Source organism: Chelmon rostratus, chromosome 2, assembly GCF_017976325.1.
Source record: "Chelmon rostratus isolate fCheRos1 chromosome 2, fCheRos1.pri, whole genome shotgun sequence".
NCBI lineage: Eukaryota > Metazoa > Chordata > Actinopteri > Chaetodontiformes > Chaetodontidae > Chelmon > Chelmon rostratus.
The window spans coordinates 14,559,833-14,585,588 of record NC_055659.1 but is presented as its reverse complement, the minus strand read 5'-3'; the positions used below and the strand labels follow the sequence as shown (position 1 = coordinate 14,585,588).

At 41.5% G+C, this 25,756-nt stretch overlaps 1 protein-coding gene across 1 annotated transcript in view; it reads right to left on the bottom strand.

Moving 5' to 3' along the window:
- Positions 1-8,708: 8,708 nt before the first annotated feature.
- Positions 8,709-25,756, bottom strand: part of LOC121615800 (testis-expressed protein 264 homolog) — a 32,178-nt gene continuing 15,130 nt past the window's right edge. The window contains exons 3-4 of the mRNA XM_041950242.1: positions 16,491-16,656; positions 8,709-10,500 (exon numbers count right to left, since the gene is read on the bottom strand). Of these exons, the coding sequence (XP_041806176.1) occupies positions 10,214-10,500; positions 16,491-16,656 (453 nt within the window). The 3' untranslated portion in view covers positions 8,709-10,213. The remainder of the gene's footprint in view (positions 10,501-16,490; positions 16,657-25,756) is intronic.

Here is a 25,756-nt window from a genome sequence, read left to right as displayed (position 1 = left end):
GGCAGGATCAGGTAGGAGGGCTCAGCTGGTAGAAGAGGAAAGGAGCAGAGGTTCACAGGGTCTGGAGGCGAATCACTTTCAGATCTTCTCTCAGTGGGTGCAGCATGTTTGATATTTCCTGAGTGAAGGAAAGAAAAAAATAATTACCCTGGTAATCAAACATGAAGCCTATCTATCTATCTATTGATCGATCAATGCTGTGGTCTGACTGTTTCATAAGCCAGTTTATACCTAAACTTTCTCTTCAAAGTGGTTCTCTACAGTTTTTATTGATTTTTGCCTGGATTTCTTGTTTTTCCCCCTCAGCCTAATGTGATCTATAGAAATGTTACAGACAAATAATGCTGTTATTGGGCAGCCTTAACCCGAGACAGCTCTGTCAGGAGGCTGAGATCGGCCTAACTCGGGTCTTATGAGTTACTTTCTCAAGTGAAACATGAGTAGAGGTGATTTCAGCCAGGCTCTGTGGGATCCCAGCGCGAAATATAATCACTGCAGCTTGATCTGGAAGACAAACTCGGAGTTACTGCTGCCGAGTGACCACATCAAACATTTATAGATATTTAAGGCACCTCTCAAGTGAAGAGTAATTTCCAGGCTTACAACCGAGATATCACATAGATGGTGGTTCTCCTCAATGGCTGGGGTTGCCATGGAAACATGGTGGGTAAAAAATAAGTGTTGGATTGCAGGGAAGTGGGCAGTGAGACATGTATGCTAATATGGATTCCTATCATGAGGAGACTAGAGGGTTCGGTCTCACCAGGAGCTGTTATGATGTCTGATTAGGGAGGTGGGCTGGTTCAATCACAGGGCTCCCAGAGAGAGAGGGAACCAATCCTGTTTGTTTCAAACACAGTCACTCATCACATTCATCAAATACACGCACACACACGCACACACACGCACACACGCACACGCACACGCACACACACACACACACACACACACACACACACACACAGTTCTACGAACAGATTGGTTGAAGCAGTCTTTGGACTTTTAACGACTTACAGCCTTTTCAGGACTATTACCGACATATCTTTATCATGCCAGCAGTGTCAGTCTTCACCGTCTGTGTGTCCATTTTGATTGCTTTTTAAATCCAAGTTCAGATTTCAGAGGAGTCACGCTGGAAAACCCGCAGAGCTCCGCTGTAGTTTGGACTATCTGATGTACTGCCGCTCCACTCTCCATTAACAAGCAGCGGGGAGCTTATTAGTGACTTTTCCTATTCTGTCACACAGGGTTGTTAAAGGCATTGTAACATTTCATGAAAGTGTGTCACTTGTGGACCGAAATGCATTATCAGTGGACCTCTTAACAATCATTTTATTTAGTCCTGGTTCTTCCTGTTTCCTGTGCTCACAGAGGCAGAAAACCCACACCGTGGGGTATGCAGGGGTAGGTTACAAAAACATCAGCTCCTGCGGCTACACCCAGATAAGTTCATCTGGTCTGTGTGTGTGTGTACGTGCATGTGTGTGTGTGTAAGCATGCTCTTGCAGGGACATTTGAAGAATATCCTGTGACATCCCAGGAGCGGTGCAAGCAACAAACAACGGAGAAAACGAGGAAAAGTGTAATGAGCACTGGATTTCCCCCCAGATAAATATTGCATCAGGCTGTGGGTGGGAAACCATGTGGGACACTGATGAATCCACTACCCTCTATCCAGCGGAGAGGATGTCATAATGCGTGAAGTCACAATGTCAAATCTGTCTCAGACCTGCTGTGTGCAGTGGACACTACAGTAGGTGCAGGTGTTTGATATCGCTCTATTATTAGAACCAAGGTGAGAAAGTAACTCTGAGAGTTCAAAATTAAGAGTCTAATTGCTCCTCTGTGCTGTCTGTTGGAGCAGATGGGGGCTTTCTGGTTGCAAAGATTGGGTCACAGTGTGAATTAATGGCGCAATAAGGAACAGCCAATTAGGCAGGGCTATGCAAACTAGGCCAAAGTGAGGCTGGAGGTCCAGAAGAGCCTCTAAAACCTTTAAGAAATGAATGACCACTTTGAAGTGGGCATTAAAATACAGCTATCAAAACCACATTTCCACACATTGTTTGAAACTTAAACAGGGAGCAGTGTTGTCAGCTTGCATGAGCGTTAAATCACAGCCTCTGATTAGCTGTAAAGGAGCTCCCATTGGGCCTCCATCACTTCATTACGATCATCTCGATGTAGATGCGGCTGTCACTTTCAGCAGCTGAGAGCCACATGCTCCCCAGATATCTGAACGGCAAGTTCAAAAAGAAAAGGCAGCGAGCTTTACTGCGCAACATCAGTGTTAAGATGCTCTGAGAGCGTCACATGTTGCTAATGTGTAACGTATGACTCACTGAAGAGATGCTTTTGGCAGTGATGGTGATCGGCATGTATAACCCTGCAATGAAGAAGCACAAAGCTGCTCATATCTGGAAAAAGAGATGGTTTTGGGATGGTGAGGGACTAACCACCTGTTTGCTATTGTTGACAAAATCCACCAAAATCATCTAAAACAAATCAATTTCATGTGTTACTTAACATGATGTGAAGTTATTGATGATCATTTCAATAACATCACCTCAAGCATTTAGTCTATGCCATTAGGTTTGCTCGGCATGTAGCCTTTTGTTGAGCACTGGAACATACATGACATGACATTTAGCTTAGTGTCAAACCCATTACACATCAGCCATAAGCCAGTTGAGTAATAACAGCCTAAACGCAGCACTTGTCCAATGAGATTTATCTAAAAAAAAAAAAAAAAAAAAAGTTTTCCAGTGTTTACATGACCGACATTGTTAGGATGACAATTTATGGCAGTGATAATTTCTGTGCTCATTATTATGACAACATCTTGGAGATGCATTTGGCATTTTCACTTCAGAGCAACAGATGTTCACATTTTCCATTTTCCTAAAACACAAGACTATCACCTGAGCCGTTTAACATTCTGACCTTTCAAAGTCCCCAAAAGGGCCGCAGCTAGCCGTTAAAAGCAAAACCTCTAATGAAACTCGAAAAGAGGAAAAATTGCAGCTCACAATTCCACTAATGATCTCCATTATTATATCATCTCCAGTGGGGACACAGTTTATCCCTCCACCTGGACTTTGTCAGATGAAGGAATTAGGATGCCTCTGCGGTGGCCAGCGGCCAGCTGATTGTGAATTTGAACGCAGATCAAGTGCATCACTTCATCAAAACAGAACAGGGGAAATCTGGTTGTCAGCCGGCTTGGCTCTCAAAAACGACATATTATGTTATTGTGCTAATAATATCTCAACTGGATGCTTATTCCCAGGAAAGCTTGAAGGCTGAGAGACAAAGTGCAGATTTGAGGGTGGGACCGGCTACAACAGGTTGCTGATTTACTGCTGCCCACCGTGGTGGCACCACTCCAATAATAATACGATAATAACATTCATGGGGACATGGTGGTGGTATTACAGTAGCGCATAACCTATCTCTCGCTGTCACCCTCCTGCATTTGAGAGAAATCCCGCTGCTGCATCACATCCTGTCCGCTGACGGCAACAGCGTGCGATGGATTTTAACAATGTCGAATTAGTTTTTAATATGTTTGCACCGAAAATGAATCTTGCAACCTCAAAACCACCCAGTCAAATTCACAACGGGATGCTTTTACATTGTTCAGGGCGCTGTCTGAAAACCAAAGCTCTGATTGGTTTGAGAGGAGCAAGCGCGATTTAAGATTATGCAATTATTAGTTGAGGCAGTGGGGACTGTGCTGCATGTCCTCTCGGGTCAACTTTACATATTTATCCCAAAAACGCATGTAAAGTCACACTCAGGTGTCGGGTGGTCTAATGATTATACCCAATGAGATCAACTTCGGTTCAGTTATCAGTATTTGCCTGTTGTGCCATGTGAGATTTAAGCGCAATATTTTCTGTCAGATGATCGTGATAACTGATTCAGGGGCAGTTAAATTAAGGTTGTGGGACTAAATCTTATAAAACAAACAAACAAACAAACAATCAATTACAAATGCAAAAGCAAGTCGGACGGGAAAAAAAACAGACAAAGTAATTTCCATGGCAGCTCACGACGGAAAAAAATAGTGCCGCGTCCAAGCCAAAGTTATGAAGTGATCATTTCTTACCTGGTTGTAGCGCTGGATTTGTTTTGCCGGATTCGTCTGCTTGTCTCTCTTCCACGGGCGACAGCACACAGACGACGCGGAGAGCTTCATGTGGCGAGCAGAGTCCAGATGTTGCTCACTTTGGGCATGTTTGCCAGGCAGCTGTTCGGATCTGTCCCTGGTGCTGAACTGCTGCTCACGCTGGCAAGTGTGGCAAAACTCCTCGCGGCGCTCTGCAACTCGTGCCCGGTGGCCACCGCGCGCGCGAGCCCGCACACACCGGAGCGAAATGAACCTGACCGCCCGGTCCTGCTCACATGTCCACCAGCATCGACTGTAATGGATGTGACTGTCAGCTGGACCGGAGTCAATCTAAATTCTACTATTTTTTTGTTTGTTTGTTTGTTTTTCAATGCGTTTGTATTCTCGAAAGCGTCTTTTGGAAAGTTAATCGAATCAACTTCAAAACAAAAGCTGTGGAGAAATCCTGCTGCAGCAGCGTCGGATCGCACGCAGCCGCTCTGCGCAGCTCCGCAGCTCTAATGAGCGCAGCGACTCGACGCTCTCGCCTCTCACAAACCTGCCCGCGCTTCACAAAGCGTTTGTTTGCAAGGCAGCGAAGTGAGGGGAACAGGAGCGCGTCAAAAATAATGAAATCTATCTGGCAACAAAAAAAAAAAAAATATATATATATATATATACATATATATAATAATAGGCGCTGTTTAGTATGCAGGAGTGAAGGATAAAAACAATGACGAAAGTGCATTAATCAAAAAGAAAATCCCAATTCCTGTTCCCAACTTCTCACACGTCTTTTTTTTCTTTTTTTAAGTGACTCATCCGTTGCGTTCCCTGTGGAATTGAGCTAGAGTTGTGTCAATCTAACTTTTAATGATAAACTCCACCCAAAAAAAGGGGAAATCTTTCCAAACAGATTGTACAAGGTGCTGCAGCTAAAATTAGAAAGAAGGGAAAAGAGAAATGAGCGTCATTTTTTTTTTTTTTTTTTTGTTTCCCTCTATGAAGGCTGGCCAGCTCCTCATTCACTTCCATCTCATTAAAACTGAATCACACTCCAGATGAGTGGCAGAGCACTCCACAAACTAAAGAGGCACAGTGCATGGTTTGTTTTTCACTGAAAAGGTGACAACGTTCATATCATTTAAAGTGTAGTTCAGTCATATGGGGCCAGGATGGAGGCATACTTGAGCCCGAAGTTTGAATCAAATACAGATCATATATAATTTACCTTCATATGTTCAAATAACCTTGAGTTAATTCAAACATCATGAACATGTTTTTGACATTCTCCGGCAAAAACAAATGACCCCTACTGTATTGATTCAGCCTATTAACTAAAAAAGCTGTGTGCCCAGCAGAGGAAAAACTTCAAAGCCTCATTGGTAATTATGGTTAACTACACTACACGCTGTTCTGCAGCAAAGCTTTCTGCAGAGACACCATTTCATGCAACAAACTGTGCACTTTTTCTTTCCCTCATCCAAAACAACATTACATCAGCAACATTCCTGTTGCATAATTAGCGAGGAGTGCAGAAAAGGTCTGCTGCACCCGTTCGGTTTCTGTGTCCAGCTGAGTTCCCTGCTGCACAAAGACTTACAATTAAATCTGGAAATATTCAGGAAGCAACAGGAAGTCCATTCACTGCTCACCCATTTCTGTCACCTGCACACGCTCAAGCCCCACCACCACCACCACCATCCTCTCACCCACACACACAAAACACATCTCTGCATTTTCAAACGTTTCATTTCTGGACTAACAATAGCTACTTTGCAGTTAGAGGTTGGGAAAAGAAGAACTTTTTCTGTGTACAATGGCAATTAAAATGACGAGCGGGGTCCTGCTTGTTGCATAATTCCCTCTGCTAACACAAAGGGACCAATTTTCTCCTGAAATAGAATTGTAGTTTACATTACAATAGTTGAGGGCATGTGGGTGGAATGCAGAGTTTAGATAGGAACATGCCAATTAATGCCGAGTGAAATTACAGAGGACAGAAACAAAGCTCTCCCAGCCAGTGGTCAGTGTGCATCAGTCTGACTGCTGCTCTCTCTGTGGTTAATGACTGATGACAAAACAATCGGTCCCATATAGTATAGTTTCTTTCTGCTGTGTTTTCTGTTTTTGTTGATATTCTCAAGTATGGAAGTGCCGTCTTGTTGCCAAAAAACCAATATGTTCACCTGCGTATGTGTCTGCATTACAGAGAAGAAGTGGACAAATGTCTTCTGATCAGCAGCTTTATATTCCCTCCACAACATCTACCGTATATAAATAGGAGAATTTAGGCTTGATTTGAACAGAATCAACTGTTAAAGGTCACAAAAATCACTAAATGCAGATTTCCCATCAGCTGCTTGTGATATCCAGCCACAGTCTTGGCTTAATTTGAGCTTTGCAGTGTCCGAACGTCTGCAGCCATGATGGAAGTTAATGGAACTTGGTTTGTGATGCTCGAAGCACTAAAAGGTTTACTTGAAAATAGTTACTCTGGGAAATCCACAGACCTTGCTGTGAAAAGTGCTTTCTACAAAATAAATAGCCTTTTTTTTTGTTTTTTGTTTTTCCTGTCCTTAACAAGGTCTGCAGATGTTCCTGAGTCGCTCGGATGTTGTTTACGGTAAGACATTTCGCTGTTGAGTTCTTTTGATTTATTTTTTCTAGCTCGAGCAGCACTAACTAAATGTCACTGACATGGCTTTTGTTTGTTTGTTTTAATCCGGATGAACTGCCCCTTTAAACCACATGCTCGCTGAATGGCCGGAGACCGTCCTGCAGCTGGAAGTTCACGGCTTCCCAGCTCAAGAGGTCACCCTTGCTTAAAGGGTAATTCTGTTTGATTACAGCTTGGTTCTTATTCTCATACTTTTGGTCGTTATTTCTATTGATCATGAAAACTTCATGCTTATTAAAGGAATTGCTGGGAGCACAGCGGAGTAGCTACAACAAAGTGTAATGTGGCAAGACAATCGAATACAAGATTATAAAGCTCAGAGTTTAATCAGATGACTGAAACTGCTTTACTTGGCTTTACTTGGAGGTAAAACAGAAGGTGGCTGCACTGTGGCAATGATACCTCATTGCACATGATGTACAGTAGGTTAAACATGGAGTTTGGGTTAACAATTTAACCATTTGCCTTTGTTTTGCAGGAACGGTGGTCCTAATTTACAAAAATAAGAAACAAGTTGTAATAAACCGGAATTACCCTTTAAATACCCACAGACATAAAACAGCATCCCTGAGTGTTTACCCACTGAGCCTCGGAGACCATTACTATGCTACATCGACGATGCCACACTTAAGTCTACTTAAGTTAAGATTCCCACCTGTGTGCACAATAAACAACATAGCCTCCAAATTATTCACGGATCAGCTTGGAGTCAGCAGGTTACCACCACATGTGTATACGCAAGAAAGAGAGGAGTGCCCCCGCTGCTCCCAGAGAGGTTTCATAATTATCCACACAGAAAGCATCTCGGGGCTTCACTCTTCCTCTTCAAGCTCATCCATCTCGTTTAACTTCACCCTCTGGGAGTTTAACCCCATCTTTAGGGCGATCAGCATTTAGATTAAAAACGTAAACACCCACTATAGATCATTTCATTTGTAGAACATTTGTCAGGTGAAAGCTCAGCATTCTGCAAATTAAGTCTCTGAGGCAACTCCAATTTGGAGTAAATGAATGAATTTGATTGACGCTGTAACAGGTTCGGTTTGTTTGTTTGTTTTTAAGTTTCCGTATTCTTGCGGCTTAAGAACATGACGATTGTCAAGAAATATCACTAATGAACAGCTGAAGACTGTCAGACAAAAACAATTTGTGGTGAAAATAAACTGAAATAGACTGGGCAAGCTGGATAACTTGCGTAAAACCCCAAATCAATCAGTCAAAAATGTTCCAGGTTTCACTCTGTAATCCAGATAACTCAGTAAACCTTGCACATGAAACGGTCCCTGATTGGATAAGCAGCCAAGTGCCTCAATGAGAGAAAGCAGATGTGGGATTGTGAAGCTGAATGAATGCCTTGACTTTGCATTAGTTATTCATGCACTATAATTACATATGTATAATGGCTGTAAAGATAGGTCCACATTTCTTCAGCCTAAGATGGACAATGTTATTTATCACTAAGTCTAGTTTAGCTTTAGCTTAAATACATGCAGGTTTTCACTTAAACAGTCTCAATTGCGTAGCCTTTGCAGGATGACTTACACTCTCAAAAAGTGTCAGTTTATTTGACAGTGTAATACCACAAGGAAAGCCTTATTGTCAAACACACAAGAGTTAAGTGAAGGACAGGCAAAAGCCTTTGTCTACAGAATTTGCCAATTTCTGTCAAAGTACAAAAAGAAAATCTGCAGAATCAACTTTTTTTTTGTCTCAAAACACACCAAGAATTTTTGCTTGAAGCTGGCATATATAGCTTCTCCCTCACTTCATTACACACGTGCGCATCCCTTTGAGCTGCCTGCACCCTCCAATTGAGCTCGGCTTGCTGAGAGGAGCTCGGTGTGATCTCTTGTTTGTTAGAAGATAAAGGATATGGATATGACTGGACATACATTATAGGCTGTGGGTCATCAGGTGGTCTTTGAGGCTGCAGCTGCCATATTTATTTCAGAGGGAGAGGAGAGAAAATAACAAAAGGAGGGGAAAAAACAAACAGAAATTAGCCTGTGCAAAGAGACAGCAGATGGTAGAAGGGTTGAGAAAGTAAAATCACAGAATATGATGGCTAAACAGAAATTGAAGGAGCTGCGAGTGAATGTGTGAGGATAAGATGCTGGAGGCGAGATGTAGAGTGACTGTAAATACAAGGTGGAGTCACTGAGCTGTGCTTTGAGAAATAGCGAAATGAATATAAATGGTCAGCCCACTTGTCTTGTCATCTTTCTCCTTGACTGATCATGGCAGGGGGGCTGCACGCTCGCCATAATCATGTCCTCAATCTCTGCGGCGGTCGGGAGGAGTGCAGGAAGGAGGTAATGATGCACTCATTCACGCCGTTCTCTTTGGAAATTAAGTAAATTTTACTATAAAACATGCATATCACCTAACAGTGCAAATGTTCAGTCAAACACAAGACATTTTAAAAAACAATACAGTTCACTTTGTTAGGTCTATGTGCTCGTACCCTATGTCAGTTATTAATGAATGAAATTAGGTCCTTTATAAAAAAGTCAATGATTATCTGAAATGAACAGACTTTCCTGCATGTTTGTGTATCAGTCCTCTAACAAACAGACAAGTGTCAAATAACTCAATCATTCTGAAAACAGCTGCAGGATCTGAACTGGAGATACAGAATATTGATAGATGTTCAAGTCTCTTCCCAGTCACATCTTAGTCATTTTGACAAACATCACTTCTGCAAAAATGTTTCAAGAAACTCAGGCTACCTGAATGAGTTCTGCACAGGTCAAGTGGATCTGCAAAATCCTGCAGATTTGACTACCTTCACTTTAAAGTCTGATTATATTCTAGATTTTCCTTATATCAACAAATCCAATAAAATGACAAGTATTGCCTGATTTGCCTCCCTTCTTGTCCAATAACTACTAAAAACTCGTCAGTGAGACACACTGGGTGACATGTTCCTGAAGATGAACATGGGCACTGCAGTTTATTCAGAGTTGATCCTGCATACGCCGTCCTGCTGCCTCACTACAGCACCTAATGTGGATTCATCCGCAGCTGAAAGTAGTCCTCAAACAAAGTACTATTTACTCCTGTTAGGGTGATGTTCTCTGAAAACTACAGTGCCCAGCTGTTTTAGAAAATTATTTAACCTTTTTTATTTATTTATTTATTTTTACAATTACACTATATATTCATTAATATACATTAAGATCTTCTGTAGGAAAGAAAGGGCAAGGGAAAGGGAAGTCTGAAAGTGTGGAGAAATAGTTTGTTTTGCTCTTTTCATTGGATTTGTTCCCAATAACAAAAATATAGAATATCACCTGCCTTATCCTTTAATATTTTCCCATTTAGACATGAACACGTAGTGAGACACACTTCTGTAATCTGCAATCTCTTGAATTTCAGTCCTTTTTTTCCCTCATACTCAGCTAACATGTCTCACTGAACGTTTACTCCTCTCCTCCAACGACACCCCACCACTCCTGCGTGGGAGTCTCCAGGCTCTTGTGGTTGGAGTCTCCTTGAAGCCACTCCTCTCTCGTTGGCTGTTGTCCACCCGGCTGCTCCGAGTCCGGCTCTTGCAACGAGCTTTCCCCCGGGCCTCTCCCTCTGTAGTCCTTATCCCCTTGATCCTGGACAGGCGCAGAGTGGACCGAGGACTCCGCCAGGGACGTCTCTCTGCTGTCTGACAGGAGAACCCCACTCCCTGAGCTGTATTCACTGTTTGAGTCTGCACCTAGAGCAGAGATAAAACAAAAGGAGGGAATGGACAGATGGTGAGAGGACTTCTATAAACAAACACCACATGAGAAAAGCGAGGCTGCCCAAAAATCCAATGCTGGGATTCAACCAAAATCTGCATGATGGTATTTGAGCTGCAATGTGTCTTCAGTCCAGAATAACTATCCTCTCCTCCAATTGTGCTTTATATTACACCAAACCCAGCCATTATTTTGAAATGATATGCATGGAGGAAAATGTATCTTCAAATGAAATGTTATATTTCATATAATGTGACAAAATATAGCTTGTTAATATATTTGGAGGCCTGAAAACAGAGTCTACAGCCATGCTAGAGGCTAACATGCTTTTGTTTACCAGATTTAATGTTGACCATGTTCATATTTAGTTCAGCATGTTAGCTGACAAACGTTTGCTAATTAGCTTTAAGCACAAAGTACAGCTGAGGCTGTATAGCTTATGAAGTTAATAAAGCATTCAACAAGTTGAAAAGTAAGGGGGGTCACCAAAGTTCAATTCATCCTGAGGGAGACATGAATGTATGCACCTACTTTAATTTGATCCATCCAAGAGCGGTCAGATGTTTCATTCAAAAGCACAAATGTCAACCATGAATGTCTGTACAAAGTTTCATGGGAATCAATCTGATAGTTGCTTTTAAATGTACAGTCTGGACTGAAGTGGTGGACGATAGATCCACAGACAGACCAACTGTCCATCCACAGAGCCATGCTGTAACACGGCCAATAACAAAGGCAGTGGCAAAATAAAGATAACCTTTGTACTCACAAAATATTGAACATTTGCAATAACCTTCAGGTTTTCATGTCTCTGACATTTTTGATGTGTAACTTTGTAGAAGTTTACTGGACTATATTTTTTGACGGTAAATCAAACCCAAACACCGGTGGCTGTATTCACGGATCACACATCACATTTCTGTGAAGTATTGCAAAGCTGTGCTTTCATTTTCTTTCCAAGGCTAATCCTTGCTTACACTGCCCCTTTCTTACGTGCAGCTCATTTCAGCTGATGCTGTTTTTCACTGTTATATTTTCATAAATGTACATCAAGCAATGACAAATCTGGCACATTCGCTTTGGCTTAGGGTGATTAATGAACAAGGAGCCAGAAAACCTATATGAAGTTCAACTCCAACAATGTGAAAGCTGGGAAATACTCCCTACCTTTTTTGTTTTTTTTAAAACCTAACTGGGTGTAGTATATCTCGCTTGTCACACATTTTTCTGGTTGTTAATGAACTACGGGATGAGCAGCAACACCTTGTGCTGCGACTTGAAGTCAGACCTTAAAATAGACGCTGAAATGTTGTTAATTAGAAACTCCTGTAATCTAAAGGTCTTCTGCACTTTAATTGGACGGGCTCGTATGAGCAGCCCGACCACTTGACTCCTCAGTGCTTTTTAGTCTGCTCCTTGCAGGTTAATAGGATCAATTTCATACCTGAGTGTGCCAGTCTGTTGACCTTTTGTCTTTGTGTGGCTGTGAGTGTTTCCACATAACACTCTTCTCAAATCAATATCTCCTTACACTAAGCCAGCCTGTCATTATCGGCAGACCTGATGTTGATACGCACAGATGGCAAAAACAAACCTCTCATGTCAAACAGTGGACAGAAGCCAGAGGGAGCCTCATCATCCTGTTACAGGTGATAAATACATTGTGAAATGGGACAAATGTAACTATCAGGCAGCTGAGATTTGTGCGGTTGACAGAGCGACATGTTGACAAACTGTGAGTCTCAATTCCAGTTCAGGAAGAATGTACAAAAAGTATGAAGCTTTAAGCAAAGGCATCATAAAGTCATAAATGATCAATCAAAAAAATGTATTTCTCTTAAAATCAATTTGACATTTCATTCTGAGCATTCAGAAGGAACAGTGGCTGTAAACTGAACAAAGATTTCAAGCCATATGCTTGACAAAGGTGAAGAAAAACACAACAAGTACAGCGGGAGTAGCTGCTGACTTTGTCAATAAGTCTGTGATGGGCTCCTGAGACACCGAACTTTAAAGCCAAACGACGTTTTTTTCAGTCCTCATTAAACTTCAAAGGTAGAACACAGAACTATACACTTCAGAGACACGTTGAAAGTCAAACTCCCGAGCTCAAGTTGAGAGACTTCCAGCACTACAAGCGAAATAGAAAAAGGGGAAATGGTGTTACATGGCAACATGTCCTTCATAAAATTAAACACTTTGAAAATACTCCTCATGTTATACTGAAGACTGAATAAGGAGCTGGAGCGATGCCAGCGTTGCACTTCGTCAAAACACAAAAATACCTGAAGCCTCTTGCTGTTTTGTCGCACATCTCCAAAGTATGACATCAGAGGGAGGGAGAGAAATCGCAGTGGAAATCAACTGATGTTGACACAGAGTATGAAAGTGGGGCAGGACGGAGCACACACAGGAGTTTGAACAAGAGGTGAGCCATAATAATTTATAGCAACTGCAAAAAAAACTGCACGGATGATTGAATGATGAACGATTCATCCCCGACAGTAACGCTGCCCATAGCGGACTATGGCGATGCTCAACTAGTGGAAGGGGAGTTGCGTGACGGGAAAAAAAAGCATGACATACAAATCATCGTGAAACATAAGGTGCAGAATAAAACAGACTCTTATTTATGTTTTTAAAAAGGCATTCAAAATTCAAATAAAAACAAGTTCGAAACCTAGCCACAAGCTCCCGCTGAGTAATTTACACCCACGTCACACGCATGTGACTGATGGAGCCGAGAGAAAAATGAAATAAAACATTAAAAAAATATGCATACTGAGCTCTGAAAGATCAACGAGTTTGGTCTCATGTTGGTTTTCCTCTGCTGGTCGACCGCCTAAAGCCAGTCACAAAATTTAATCAGTCAATGGGGAAGAAAAATCCCATTTGGGTCTGGAAGATACATATTAGCCATGATATTTTCATTTATTTATTTATTTTCTTAGGCAAAAAAAACTGTGTCTGTATTTGATTGGAGGGGTTTAGCCGTGCCTTCAGGCATCAGTCTCTACACTCAGGTGGAGTGACAGTCGATCCTTTCGTGGAATGAGATGGAGAGAGATGCTGCAGAATTTTGAGTGAGTTAAAATTGAATGTGCTTACTCAAACTTACTAAAGTGATCATCACATTCAGGCTGAAAAAAAAACACACCCAGCTTGTGTAAAACATTCACATGCGTTGCTTTATGAACGACAAACAGAGCTGTAGGCTTGAGAAATTAGAATTTGGAATGAAGACTTGATGCTTGACTGTTGTGAGACCACGCAGGTCTTTCATCGCTACCCACTGCAAATGTGTACATTTTTAGATCTCTGCATTAATAGGACCTGATCTCAGCCATGTAATTAACTAACACCACTTTAAATAGTGTGCCATTTTGGAACAGGGGCATGTTTGGGGGTAGGCCTGGGGTGGCACCGACCCCAAGTTTTTGACATATACTCAATTGAAAACAGTACAATATAGACAATATATTTAATCTTTTACCTGATCAGCTTAATTGATTTTTCTAATTATCTGCTCATTCTGAATTTGATGCCAGGAACATGCTTCCAAACAGGTTGAGACAGGAGCAACTAAAGACTGGGAAAGTTGTGGAACGCTCCAGAAACACCTGTTTGGATCCACAGGTAAACAGGTTGATTGGTAACAGGTGATAGTATCATGATTGGGTATGAAAAGAGCATCCTGGAAAGGCTCAGTCATTCACAAGCGAGGATGGAGCGAGGTTCAACACTTTGTTAACTCAGTCAGACCAGCTGTTTCTCCCTGCACAAGTCTTTATGGTTAACGGATAGATTTGAGCTTGATAACGACATTCTCATCTGACGATAAAAAAGCAAGCAAGTATATTTCCGACTAAAACGAACTATTCCTTTGGAGGAAAATGTTTAAAAGCTTTGACATTCAGTCACCCAACTGAGAAATGCTATTTGCTTAGGAAGCTCGGTGACTTGGACTTGAGATTTGACTCAAGCTTTGCTTTGACAAGACTTGAGGTTTAGCGTTGATTTGCCCCAAAAGACCTTACGATAGCTCTGGTGACAAAGCCACTTGTGTTGGTCCACAGAGTGAGGGGTGTTAGAGAATGACAGGGTGATTTCTAGGCCGCTGTCTGACAGCGCGAGGAGCCGTGTGTGAGGACACTGGGAGCCGATCCGGTCACTGAGACGGGGTCGGCGTGTGGGAGTAGGGGGGTGCGGATGGGTGGGTTGGGGGTTGGTGGACCAAAGCAGCCTCCAGTGTCCCGAATGCTCCGCTGACCTGGCTGAGTCGATCCCAGTGTGACAGGAGCATGGCTACCTGTCACATTATCATTCACAGTCATGGACCCAAATGTCATTCCCGCTCTGCAGCCATGACACATGAGAAGTGCTGGATTTGTCGACACCACCCAGTTTCACTCTGTTTTGTGGCAAAGAGTGGAGATGGATTTTTGAGGGTTGATGTGTGGTAGTAAAGTTTGCACTTGTGGGTGGAAATCGAAGAGAGATGTGGCACTGAGAGGGGTCGGACAACACCAGACAAATACATTACAATAAAGACTGACAAGTAACTAATTTTTATAACACCACTGTGGTAACTGTGTGGCTTTGTCAAGTATTTTAGTGTGAAATCAATACTTTCAAAGGAGATTACTGATGAAGACTTGCATTGTCTACTTTCTAAGAGGCAAAAATTACACAACATTTACAGTTAAGGAAATATTCTCTTTGCGTTCAACCCATTTTTGTGCATAATGTAATCTACACTTCACTTTTGTCATTATTTTTACGTTTGTGTCCTATAAGTTTCAAGTATCGATATCTTCTATGTCTGTATGGACTTGAACTGAATTGAACAATATGGCCTCTGTCATTAAGTTGTAGCAGTTAGGTGCTGTAAATCTATTATCACCAAATAGTCTCACTCTCCATGTCAACTTGTGGTTAGTGTCGCTTCATCCCGTACTGACTCTTGAAAACACTCCTTCAGGAGCGTTTATGTCTCATGAGGATAAATTAGCGTCAAGTGGAATTGCGTTGAAGTGCCGGTGCGTCTTTTATGTTGAAAGCAAGTTTTCCATATGGTGTCCGTGAAGCCACCGACAGCCCCCCCGGTGAGTGGCAGCTCGCTCCTACCAGAGGCTGCTGTGTCTCAGCTTTTCATTAACACCTACGAAGGTGTCAATCACAGTTTGCTGCTGCGGGGTTGCTCATAAACAAAACAGCAGTAGAAACAAGGTCCAAGTCCCCCGGGTCCCACCCAAGTGGCAACTACCGCGGCTGAATGCTGAAACCGAAACACAGGTGCCTTAACATGCAGTCTTCTAATGGCCATCGAAAAGTAGTCTGACTGCATTGAACTGTATTCAAATTCAAAACCTTCTTTAAATAAAGAGTCAAGAACTTTTTGCATGCAGTTTTATACTATTAGTGACTAATTTCACTTCTTTGAAACGATTCTTGCTACCTTAGAATGAGGTTGTATATCTACAGGGTTAGCAGGTCCTCTTCTATGGAGCCTGCCATGTAGGTTTAACTACACCTTTCTTAGGGTGGGTGAGCCAAAAGGTTTTCAGTTGGTTGCAATCTGCAACCTCACCACTAGATGTCACTAAATCCTACACACTGGTTCTTTACAGCAGCAGCAGTACAAATAAATATTTTGATAAGGACAACAGGCCAAATCACCAAGTGTAATGTAACTATTCACTTGTTTTGACAAACTTACAAGATTGTCACCAGACTCTACAGTTCCACTTAGCGTTGTGAGTGTTTTAGTGTCTTTCAGCTCATTATTTTGTTTTTTCCCAACTTTACCGATTTGCTTGTGTGCTATTCGTTACTGCAGCCATCATCAAATCATAACACTGATTATTGATAATGAGAATTGTGAAATGTGAAATCCCACTAAGTTTACCTGCAAGTAGACAAAAAGAAATGCGTGCTTATGCAGCACAACATGTGGCGCACGTACCTGAGACGTCTGTGTCACCATGCAATTCCTCTTGTTCTGACAGCCTCCTTTCTACCCGCCGGACTTCAGGCACATAGAAATCTCCCTGCCGAGCCAAGGGGGCCATGAACTGGATCTGACCCTCTCTGTAGATCTCAAGAAACGGGTGTGCACACAGCCTCCTTTCCTGCAGGAGATGTTTAAGCAGAGAGAGATTGCATGGGAGTAAGCCTGTGGGCTTTATTGTGTCATTTAAACCTCGACAATTTGTAAGTATATGTGTTAACTGTTTGTCTAAACTGAGCAAGAATTACAAACCAAGTTCATGGTTTAACACAAATATACATAAGATTAACACAGTAATTTGAGGTGATTTATGTGCACAATTCAGACAAATGAAAAAAATAATCTACATGCTGTTGATTAAAAAGTCTAATTAAAGTAAATTAAAATTGAAGCGCTAATTTAGCTCGGAAGGTGCAAAGTCACCGCCCCCAATGTTGAAATGAGTCCCATCAACACTTGTTACCTCTTGAAAATGTGCTGTTTGAATTCACACATGTGCACATAATGGACGGTGGAAACACGACATACAAGCGCAGACATGCCAATAATCCCACAAATCTGCACCCAGTCAATGATGAGTGAAGATAATATGTGTGAAAGTCACTGCACCACCCCCGAGCTAACATGAACCCCACGTGCAACACGTCTTAGCCTCCCACAGCCCGTCTTTATGAAGGTTCAGCCTCCACGCTCCACGCTGCCTCTGCAAAAACTGCTGTTCGTCTTCTGTTACTTGCCTCGCTCTTCTAGAAGTGGAAGGTCTCACATGACAGCGACCACTCCACTTCCACGGGCTCATTAACCTTTCATACGGCGCGTTTTGCTATTCCGCTCATGCATAGCCAACATCTGCAACTTTCACCCCTTTGGCACATGCTAAATGTCGAGCAACACAAGCAAACATGTCGCAGCTATGGTGCAGGATTTCAATATGATCAATTATTCAAAGATAATTTGCTTTAAGTAGCGAAACTTGATGTCAGCTTTCATTACCACTTGACCACTTTACTGCTGCCACAGTGGAGCAGACTTAGAATTTAATGATTACATAAACTAAATGTTGATTCTATTTGATGTGATATTTTAGATTAGACTAAACCGCAGGCAGTTATATTTTCATACAGTGAGAAGAGGATTCAGAGTGAGTCATGATGCTGAGACTACATTATAGAGTGTAATTTTAACTGGCTTAAAAAAATAGAAAATAAAAGCATGGTATTATGGTAATGAAGACCTCTGTATTCACACCTTGCACTCTTCCTCCATCTCCGAGCCCCGTGTTTCAACACTGAGTTGAACTCTATTACCTTAAGTCCTTTAGACCATAAATCATTTCTTTCACTATGGCAAATTCATGACATCTCTCCAAGAGCTGAAACTGTTCACATTATTATGGTTTCTTGACAGATCCTGGGAAGTGCGGAGTCCCTGTGCCCCTTGCTGACGTTCCGGTTTCAAGCAAAGCGGAAGTGGTGACAGGCAGGTTACTGTTAAGCGGTACAACAGCAACATCACACGCGTAAGATCTGATAATCAGGCTCGTCGCCTGAACAGACGCACATAAGATAAGAATCTTTACAGGAGACAGCTGACTTCTTTTCAAGCTCCAACCCATCATCTCTCTCACCGTCTGTCTCTGAGCCCAATTATGACAGCAGTGACGTTTCCTCTCGCTGCAGTCTGCAGGAACAACGTTGTCAGTTTCAGTGATTTCAGCAACATCAATTATTGGTGAATTTCTCTTTCAGAAACATCTGTGCATCCTCATTGGCTTGGCTCATCATGGAGTCAGACATCGGCTGCTACATATTGCATTGCGATGTGCACGTATGCATGCAGATATACACGCGAGCACAAGTTTTATTTTGCAGTTCAGACACTAAATAAATGATCAAATATGAAACTGAAGAACAGCGCAGACACGCTGCCGGTGCGATAGCTGCATAGAAGGGTTCGGCGTTAATACTTCACCGGTAAATTCAGATTTGTCAGAATAATCTTTGCTTTAATTTGCGCAGCACAATGGATGAAAACTACATCTGATTGGGCTTGTTGGTGCTGAAAGTTACACGACAAAGGACTGGAGAGAAGCTCACAAACACAGAATGGCAGACAAGCTGGACAAAATAAGAGTAGACTAATGGAACACTTTAAAGATCCAAGCACAAAAGCATTTTATGCAAAGGGTGGGTTTTAAAAGCACTGCATTTACCCCTGGAGGACAATAATGGAAACGCCTAACTAAAACTGAATATAAAGTACTGAAGCGAGAGAGGGGCCGCTCTTCTGGCCTTGGTACACTTCTTTCATACAAATCTGAGGCTCTTTGCAGAGGAGTAGCCTTCAGTTCAATAAGGGATGAAGAGTCTGTTTGCTTCACAACGTGAAGAAGAATTTGTTTAGGTCTGATGATTCAGGAGGCCACATAAGATGTCCAATTTTATACCAACATTCATGAAAACTAGTTTTGATTTACTTCAGAGTCCTGGTCCTGGCCTCCCTTACTTGAATATACTGTAAACAATTCTGGCCTCCACATCACAAAAACCTGCTCTGTGATGCTTTTTTTGTTTAAATCAAGGTATTGTTTAAATTCTTGCAAATTATAATTTGACAGTGCAGAGCAGCTTACATTTGTCATGCTTTTTTGTGACTGATGTACTTATAATTCTTGGTTCTTTAAAAAAATGATCAGCTTTTGCCCAAAGCTGAATGAATCATCGGCCCTCCTGCTCTTGCAGCTGATTATTTCACCATTGTTCATGTCTTCTTTCCATGATCTTGTTTGACTAACCGCTCCACATCTACTAAAAATGAATCTCACCTCAACTGAATTCCTGGTAAAAACAGAAGGCAGATGCTGCATTAGCACATTAAAGTTTCAAATGTTCTTTTCATTAAAGGAAAAGTAAAACTGCTCTTTGGCAGAAGGGCTGAGCACTTCTGACTTTTCCAGACAAACAATGATAGCCAGACAAGTGAGTGAAGAATAAAGGGATGTTAAATGCTAATTCATTCTGAACAGATTAATATTCAGAGAGAGGGTTCGCTCTCCCCTCGTGTGTTCGAAACATCAGTTTTTATTGCTTCACCAGCTGGAAGTTCTACAGGAAGCTAATAACAAGGGTACACTTTTAAGATAAGAGACTTTCATTTAGCATTTAAATTATGAATATGGAAATGACCAAGATTTGTTGTTTTTCACTGGACAACCACGACTTAAACTGTTAAATATTTAGTTTAATTCATTTGCATGTGCAGATCCTTTAGCGGCACACAAACTGAAACAACTCCTGCCGCTCAGATAGAACATTTTAAGAACTCAACCTGTTATTAACTGTCATTAATCATGTCACTGAACTGTATCTAAAACCTTTAAAGGTGCTTGATTTTTAAAGATCTTTTTCATTGTGAGACCTGAGGACCCCTTTATTATTTGTGCACCCGGACACAGAGCCTATAGAGATTACTTAGAGTGACAGCTGGGTGAGTAAAACAACAATCTAAGCTAGTGAACCTCGCTGCACAGTGAGGTCAGTTTCCCTGAGTCCTGTGGACAAAAGAGCTGGGACAGACAGCAGGGAAATAATTAGATGAGCAGCAGAATCACTGAGACAAACTGTGCACGGTAGGCTTTTGTAATTGGGTAGGGGGTTGTGGATAGTGTACTTATTGATTTTTGTTTGATTTTCTCCTAATACTCCTGCAGTATCAGGGCCACAGGAGCCCAGGAGAGCACTTGAGGGTCACAGTAAGGTCATTTTTTCTTCACATCCTCCACAGCACAGGATTGGCAGTATTTCTGGACTGCAAGATATTGTTTTTTTTTGTTTTGTTTTGTTTCTCTGCTATGAAAACATCATTTCATTATAGCAATATTAAGCGAATAGACATGGGAAATTACGTGAGCCAACAGAACATGACCTCACCTTGCTTTGATGAAACTGTGAAAAAAACGAGGCAGCATGCTTCACGTTGCTGTACGCATTGTCAACACCAACATGTTTCAACACTAAGCCAAATATGGAAGAGAAGAGCAGTAACTCATCCTCATTTGTTCTCAGAAGCATCTTCAGGAGTAGATGCTGCCCTTCACAAGCTTTTCAAGCACATCAGCCTGAGCCAGAGCTGGGGAACGATTCAAAGGCACCATGGAAGCTCAATTAATGGGCTCTAGAAAGCTTAATTATTGAGCTAATTCACATGTCACAGTTAAATAAACCTTGTTATTATAGGGCTTTGTTATACTGAAACATTGTGGAAGGAAAATCTGTATCAACAAAGGATTACAAATGAATGAAATTAGTTTTCAGTGTGGGAGATTACCAAAAACATGCACGCAGGTGTGCACACGCAGCCCTTTAATCACCTCGCGAGCACTTTCTCATGCAAACTGTGTATTTGTAGCCACTCTGCAGTGTGTCCTGAGGGAAGTGGTGAAGGATAGTCTACATGAGGAAGAGGATGTGCTGGTGTCCTCTCTTTCCAGGTCTCTAGCCTCGGGAACAACATCTGCACGGGTTGCCTGTGCAAATACATCACATGTGCCCTTGGATAAATAAATGAAACCGTACGGGGTATTTTTAGAGCACTAAAACAAGATTTCTGGTCCCCCCTGGTGCAACACAGCTATACACTTAAGCTTGATGAGTTACGTCTTCCTGGAAAGTCACCAGTTCACCACATAACACTGCACATATATTAAAAATTGCATACATATATAGTATAATTCTACTGCTGTAGTTGGGTAGTGCACTGGTTACATGACAGGCCACATGTTTACATGCACACTATAACCTGATTCCTGCCAAAAGCCAGTACTGTAGTTCAATTAAATGATGATTTCTTTGACAGTCTGATACGCTAAAGCCCCTGGAAACAATTGATGCCCCCCAAAAAGTTGAATAAAATAAATAAAAAGCTTTATTTGTTCTGCAGTGCTATTTTTGTCTATAATTTAACTCAAAATAATAAAATCAATTTCAGAAATCAGAGGGCAAGGCCAAGGTACAAGTAATCTAGGTCTGTTAATTGGGGTTTGCTTGCTTTTTTTTTTTTTGGACAATAATTAAAGTAACAGTGAACGTGTTAACAGGTGCAGTACGGTTATGATTAAATTATTAGAGTGCATTTTCGCAGTCCAAAGATAAATACAGATCTTCGAATAACATTATCTTTAGAAATTACAAGGTAATCACTAACACAATAAACCAGACAGCAGCTTAATACATGGTCAGCGCATATGATGTAATTCTGATTATTATAAGCGAGAAGTGCGAGAGTATAATATTTAACCTCTATTTATGTCAATGACAAAATAAATTCCAATTCTTTCTCCCAATTTTCCTTTTTTCTGTTTAGTCCTTTACTTTTCCATCTTTTTCCTCTTGAGAATTTAATTTCTGAGTGATAAATTGGGAGTCTTGCTGTGCACGACTGTAACTAAGTGCACATTCTCCTAATCCGTTTCAATGCAATTTCCCTCATGAGCAGCAATTCAGCGATAGACAAAAGAAGCGTAAATTTTCTCTTCAGTGTGGAGCTGAAAGTGTTGGTGGAAAAAGACAGTACCAAAGAGCTCTCTGCCTCAAAGAAGAGATATTTTACCAGCGCAAAGAGCCACTCTGGGACACCGTCGCAAATATAGCGAACACATTTTGGCACCAGAGGAGTGATTTCAATGAGGCAAATGCTGCTGGAACTGTAAAAGCAGAATAACCAAAGTCAAGCCTGACACAAATAAAGCCCGCTGTATGCACGAGGTACCAGTGGTGGTTCTGGAGGGGAGCCCATACCTCCCAACACTCAAAGAAATAAGACATGCTTTTCCCAAGTGGCTCTTAATGAATCGCATCCACTCCTTCCTCTGGTGGCTCAGCTTAGGGACGCCCACAAATCCTAAAACCAAATAATCCCGAGACCCTGACTGCAGTACAAAATGATGCCTGAAGTGATCAGAGAACAAGTTTTTTGCAGAATCATTATCAATGGGACAAATCAGCAGAATCTCAGACCTGTGTGTAATAAAGATGTTGTTATGTTGCAATCAGCTGGGCCTGCAACTATCTTCATTATCAATTTATCTGTCAATTAATTTGGAGCATTAGTCAGATTAATAGTGTACAAATCAAATGTCAGAAAACAGCAAATAAAATGCCGAACACTTTCTCCCACAACCCAAAACAACATCTTCAACTTTCTTGTTTCATCTGACCAACAGTCAAAAACCAGAAGATATGCAACTTACAAAAGCATGAAACCGAGAAAAGCAAAAGTGCAAGTGTCCAGATAGGAATCACCTCTTCACTGCAACAAACAGACAGTCTGTCAAACAGAAAACATGCCGAGGTGGCCACAGAACCTTGCCCTTTTACAGATAACGGTGATAACACCTGCACTGCCATGCTAAGCAGGCGCGAGACATGGTGCACAGCGGTACCACAGGGAGGGATGGAGAGAGTGGGTGGAGGAAATGCTGCTAATGTAGAAAAACAAAGTCATGTAAATGTAATGAGGAAAGCAGTAAATTCTCATCTCATTGGAATTTTAGTTGAGAAAATATCTCACTTTGATCATTTCTTAAATGTCTTTTAGGTTTATGTGCCCAATATGCTGCAAGAAAGTACTAAAAACCCTTAATTTTAGCAAATATGCACAATTAACAATACTTGTAATTTATTCTCAGGTGAGCTTCAGCTGTATAGACCAACTGAGCTGAGGTATCTGCTGTAGACTTCATGCATGTGGTGACAACAATATGTTACAGAGATTGCTAAGGGAATAAATCAAAACTATTAACATTTTCCAGCACTTGACTGTGTCTGAAAGAAGCAAAGTTCAGCGTGACAGTTAATAACCCAGGGGGCATCGCATCTCCCACCTTAGAGAGAAAGAGTCAGCCTAGATGAAACAGCGACAGTGAAAAATTGATGGAAAAAAGTGAAGATCTGCTGCCCACAGGGAGATGGAAGGGAAAAACAGACTTTTTTCCAGAGGAAAAGAGCCGACAAATGATCAGTCTGACTGCTGAGACGGATACAAACAACAACCTCTGCTTCAGCAATGGCCCCTCGTCTCCTGAGGAGAAAGGCAAAAGGAACTGAACACTACTGTCGGCATTGAAGAGGACAGCTGATGGAACAAAGTGGCAGATAAGTGCACCCAATCATTGTACTGGGTTCAAATAATGTGCAAACACGGCTGTTTTTGGATATGTTAACTATAATTTACCATTTCCTCCTGAATAAAAAACCCATCACTAAAGCTATTTCTATTCAACCATCAGCACAACAAAACATCACACAAATAGATAAAAGACACCAGTGACACATGACAAGGCTTTCAACAAAAGAAATCACAGGTGAAGAATTTGATGAAAAGGCATAAAAGACACGACAGTGACTCTGCACCAATTGATTCACAAGCAGATGTGAAACACCATGAGCTTGATATGGATACTGATGAAAGCAGTGGGTCAATGTACAAGTTCCATTTAAAAAGTAAAATGTCAGTTATTGATTATAATGGAAGGATAATGATATGCGAACTGGTGTCCTAAAACAAAGGTAAATCACAAATTTAATTTGCCTGTGTGGCCTTTTTTCCCTGATCAGAAGAACTCATCTGCTGCCTCAGAGAGCTTAAACACTGCCCACACGTCCCCTTAATGTGAGTATTAAAGGACCAGTGTGTGAGATGCAACATGGCAGACTCCATGGAAGAGCTCATTCTAAGGCAACAAAAACACAATGACTTTTATTTTCAGGTGAATACACACCAATGAAAACATACTGGTGAATATTACAATTTCTGCCATATTCTGCCAACAGATCCCTCTAACGCTGGTGACTCTGTGGAAAATGTACAGAAATCCAGAGAGTTATACAGAGGGTAGAATTGTCCCTTTTGTCAGTCCAGCTGTCATTTCAGGGTCATACTGGTGATATTTGCTAAAGCATGTTTGAGATTAGATTGCAGTCCACATGTTTCAGTGAAGATGAAGAAGACAAATGGCGCAGATTTCTCTTGCTTATCATACTTTCAGCAGAGGATGAAATGCAGCAAATAGAACAGAGCAATAACATCCATCAAAGTATTCAATCAGGCTTTTCAGAATTGAAGCAAGACACATTTTGGCGCTAAATGCTGCAGGGACACTACCAGCCTCTGCTGCAGTAAGTTAAAACGACATCAAAGGTAATATTCACCTGATGGTTGATAATTACAGCGGTCTTTCAGTGGCTGCAGGGCACAGTCTCTCTCGCAGATAACATGACCATATAACCATCTATCTTATCCCAAAGGACACTGCAGTTTTTCTGAGCACAGAGAGATACAGGAATTGGAAAATGGAATTGAACCATCACCAAACTTTTAACTTCCACGCTGGAATCAAAGGAGCACCCCACTGACTAAAATTGCACCCTTACAACGTTGGATCCACGATCGGCATTTAAAAGGAAAGATCTAAATCGTCTATTTTTAATTCCACACATTGTTCCTCCTTGTCAAAACATGGCTCAGACAGCTCAGTGAGAGATTCTAGTGTGTTATGCTAATAGCAGCTAATGTAGCCTCGAGCAAAGAAGAGGAGTGGGCCGCAGAGGTTTGGTAAGCTCACTCCTTTCTAACTCCACTCAGATTTATTTAATATTCAGACTCGCTGTCTTCATCCCCAATCGTGCTGACACACTTAAGGCAATTTATCAAGATTCATGCTGCTCCCTCTGGAGCCACAAAACAGGGGTACCACCAAGGGGTTCCCCTACTATACCCCCAACCCTGTCGCATATGCATGTTCTCAGGTGCTGACCAATCACCAGTAACCCTTTCATACAACTTGTAACGAATGATTATAATATTGGACTTTTTTCAGTGCTTCATCATGTTTTGTGCCACTTATTATTGCCTTACCCAATATAAAAACACCACGCATCTGAATTTAACACTGATTTGTCTGTATGTGTGTCAATCAATTTGTTGTTGTCAAGACTGTTACTATATTAATCATAGGCAAGAGTCTTAGGCTATGACTAACAGTTAGCTGTCATGCTGAACAGGACGTCGTTTTTTTTCTAAATAGCTCCAGGAAGCTCACTCCTTCCTTCATAAAGGAAGATGTTTGTGCTAAACGTTAAAATAATTGTTTTGATGAATGGTGCACACACAAGCGCATGCATGTGCATACACTTAACGGACCCTTTTGCAGGTTTAAAAAAGAA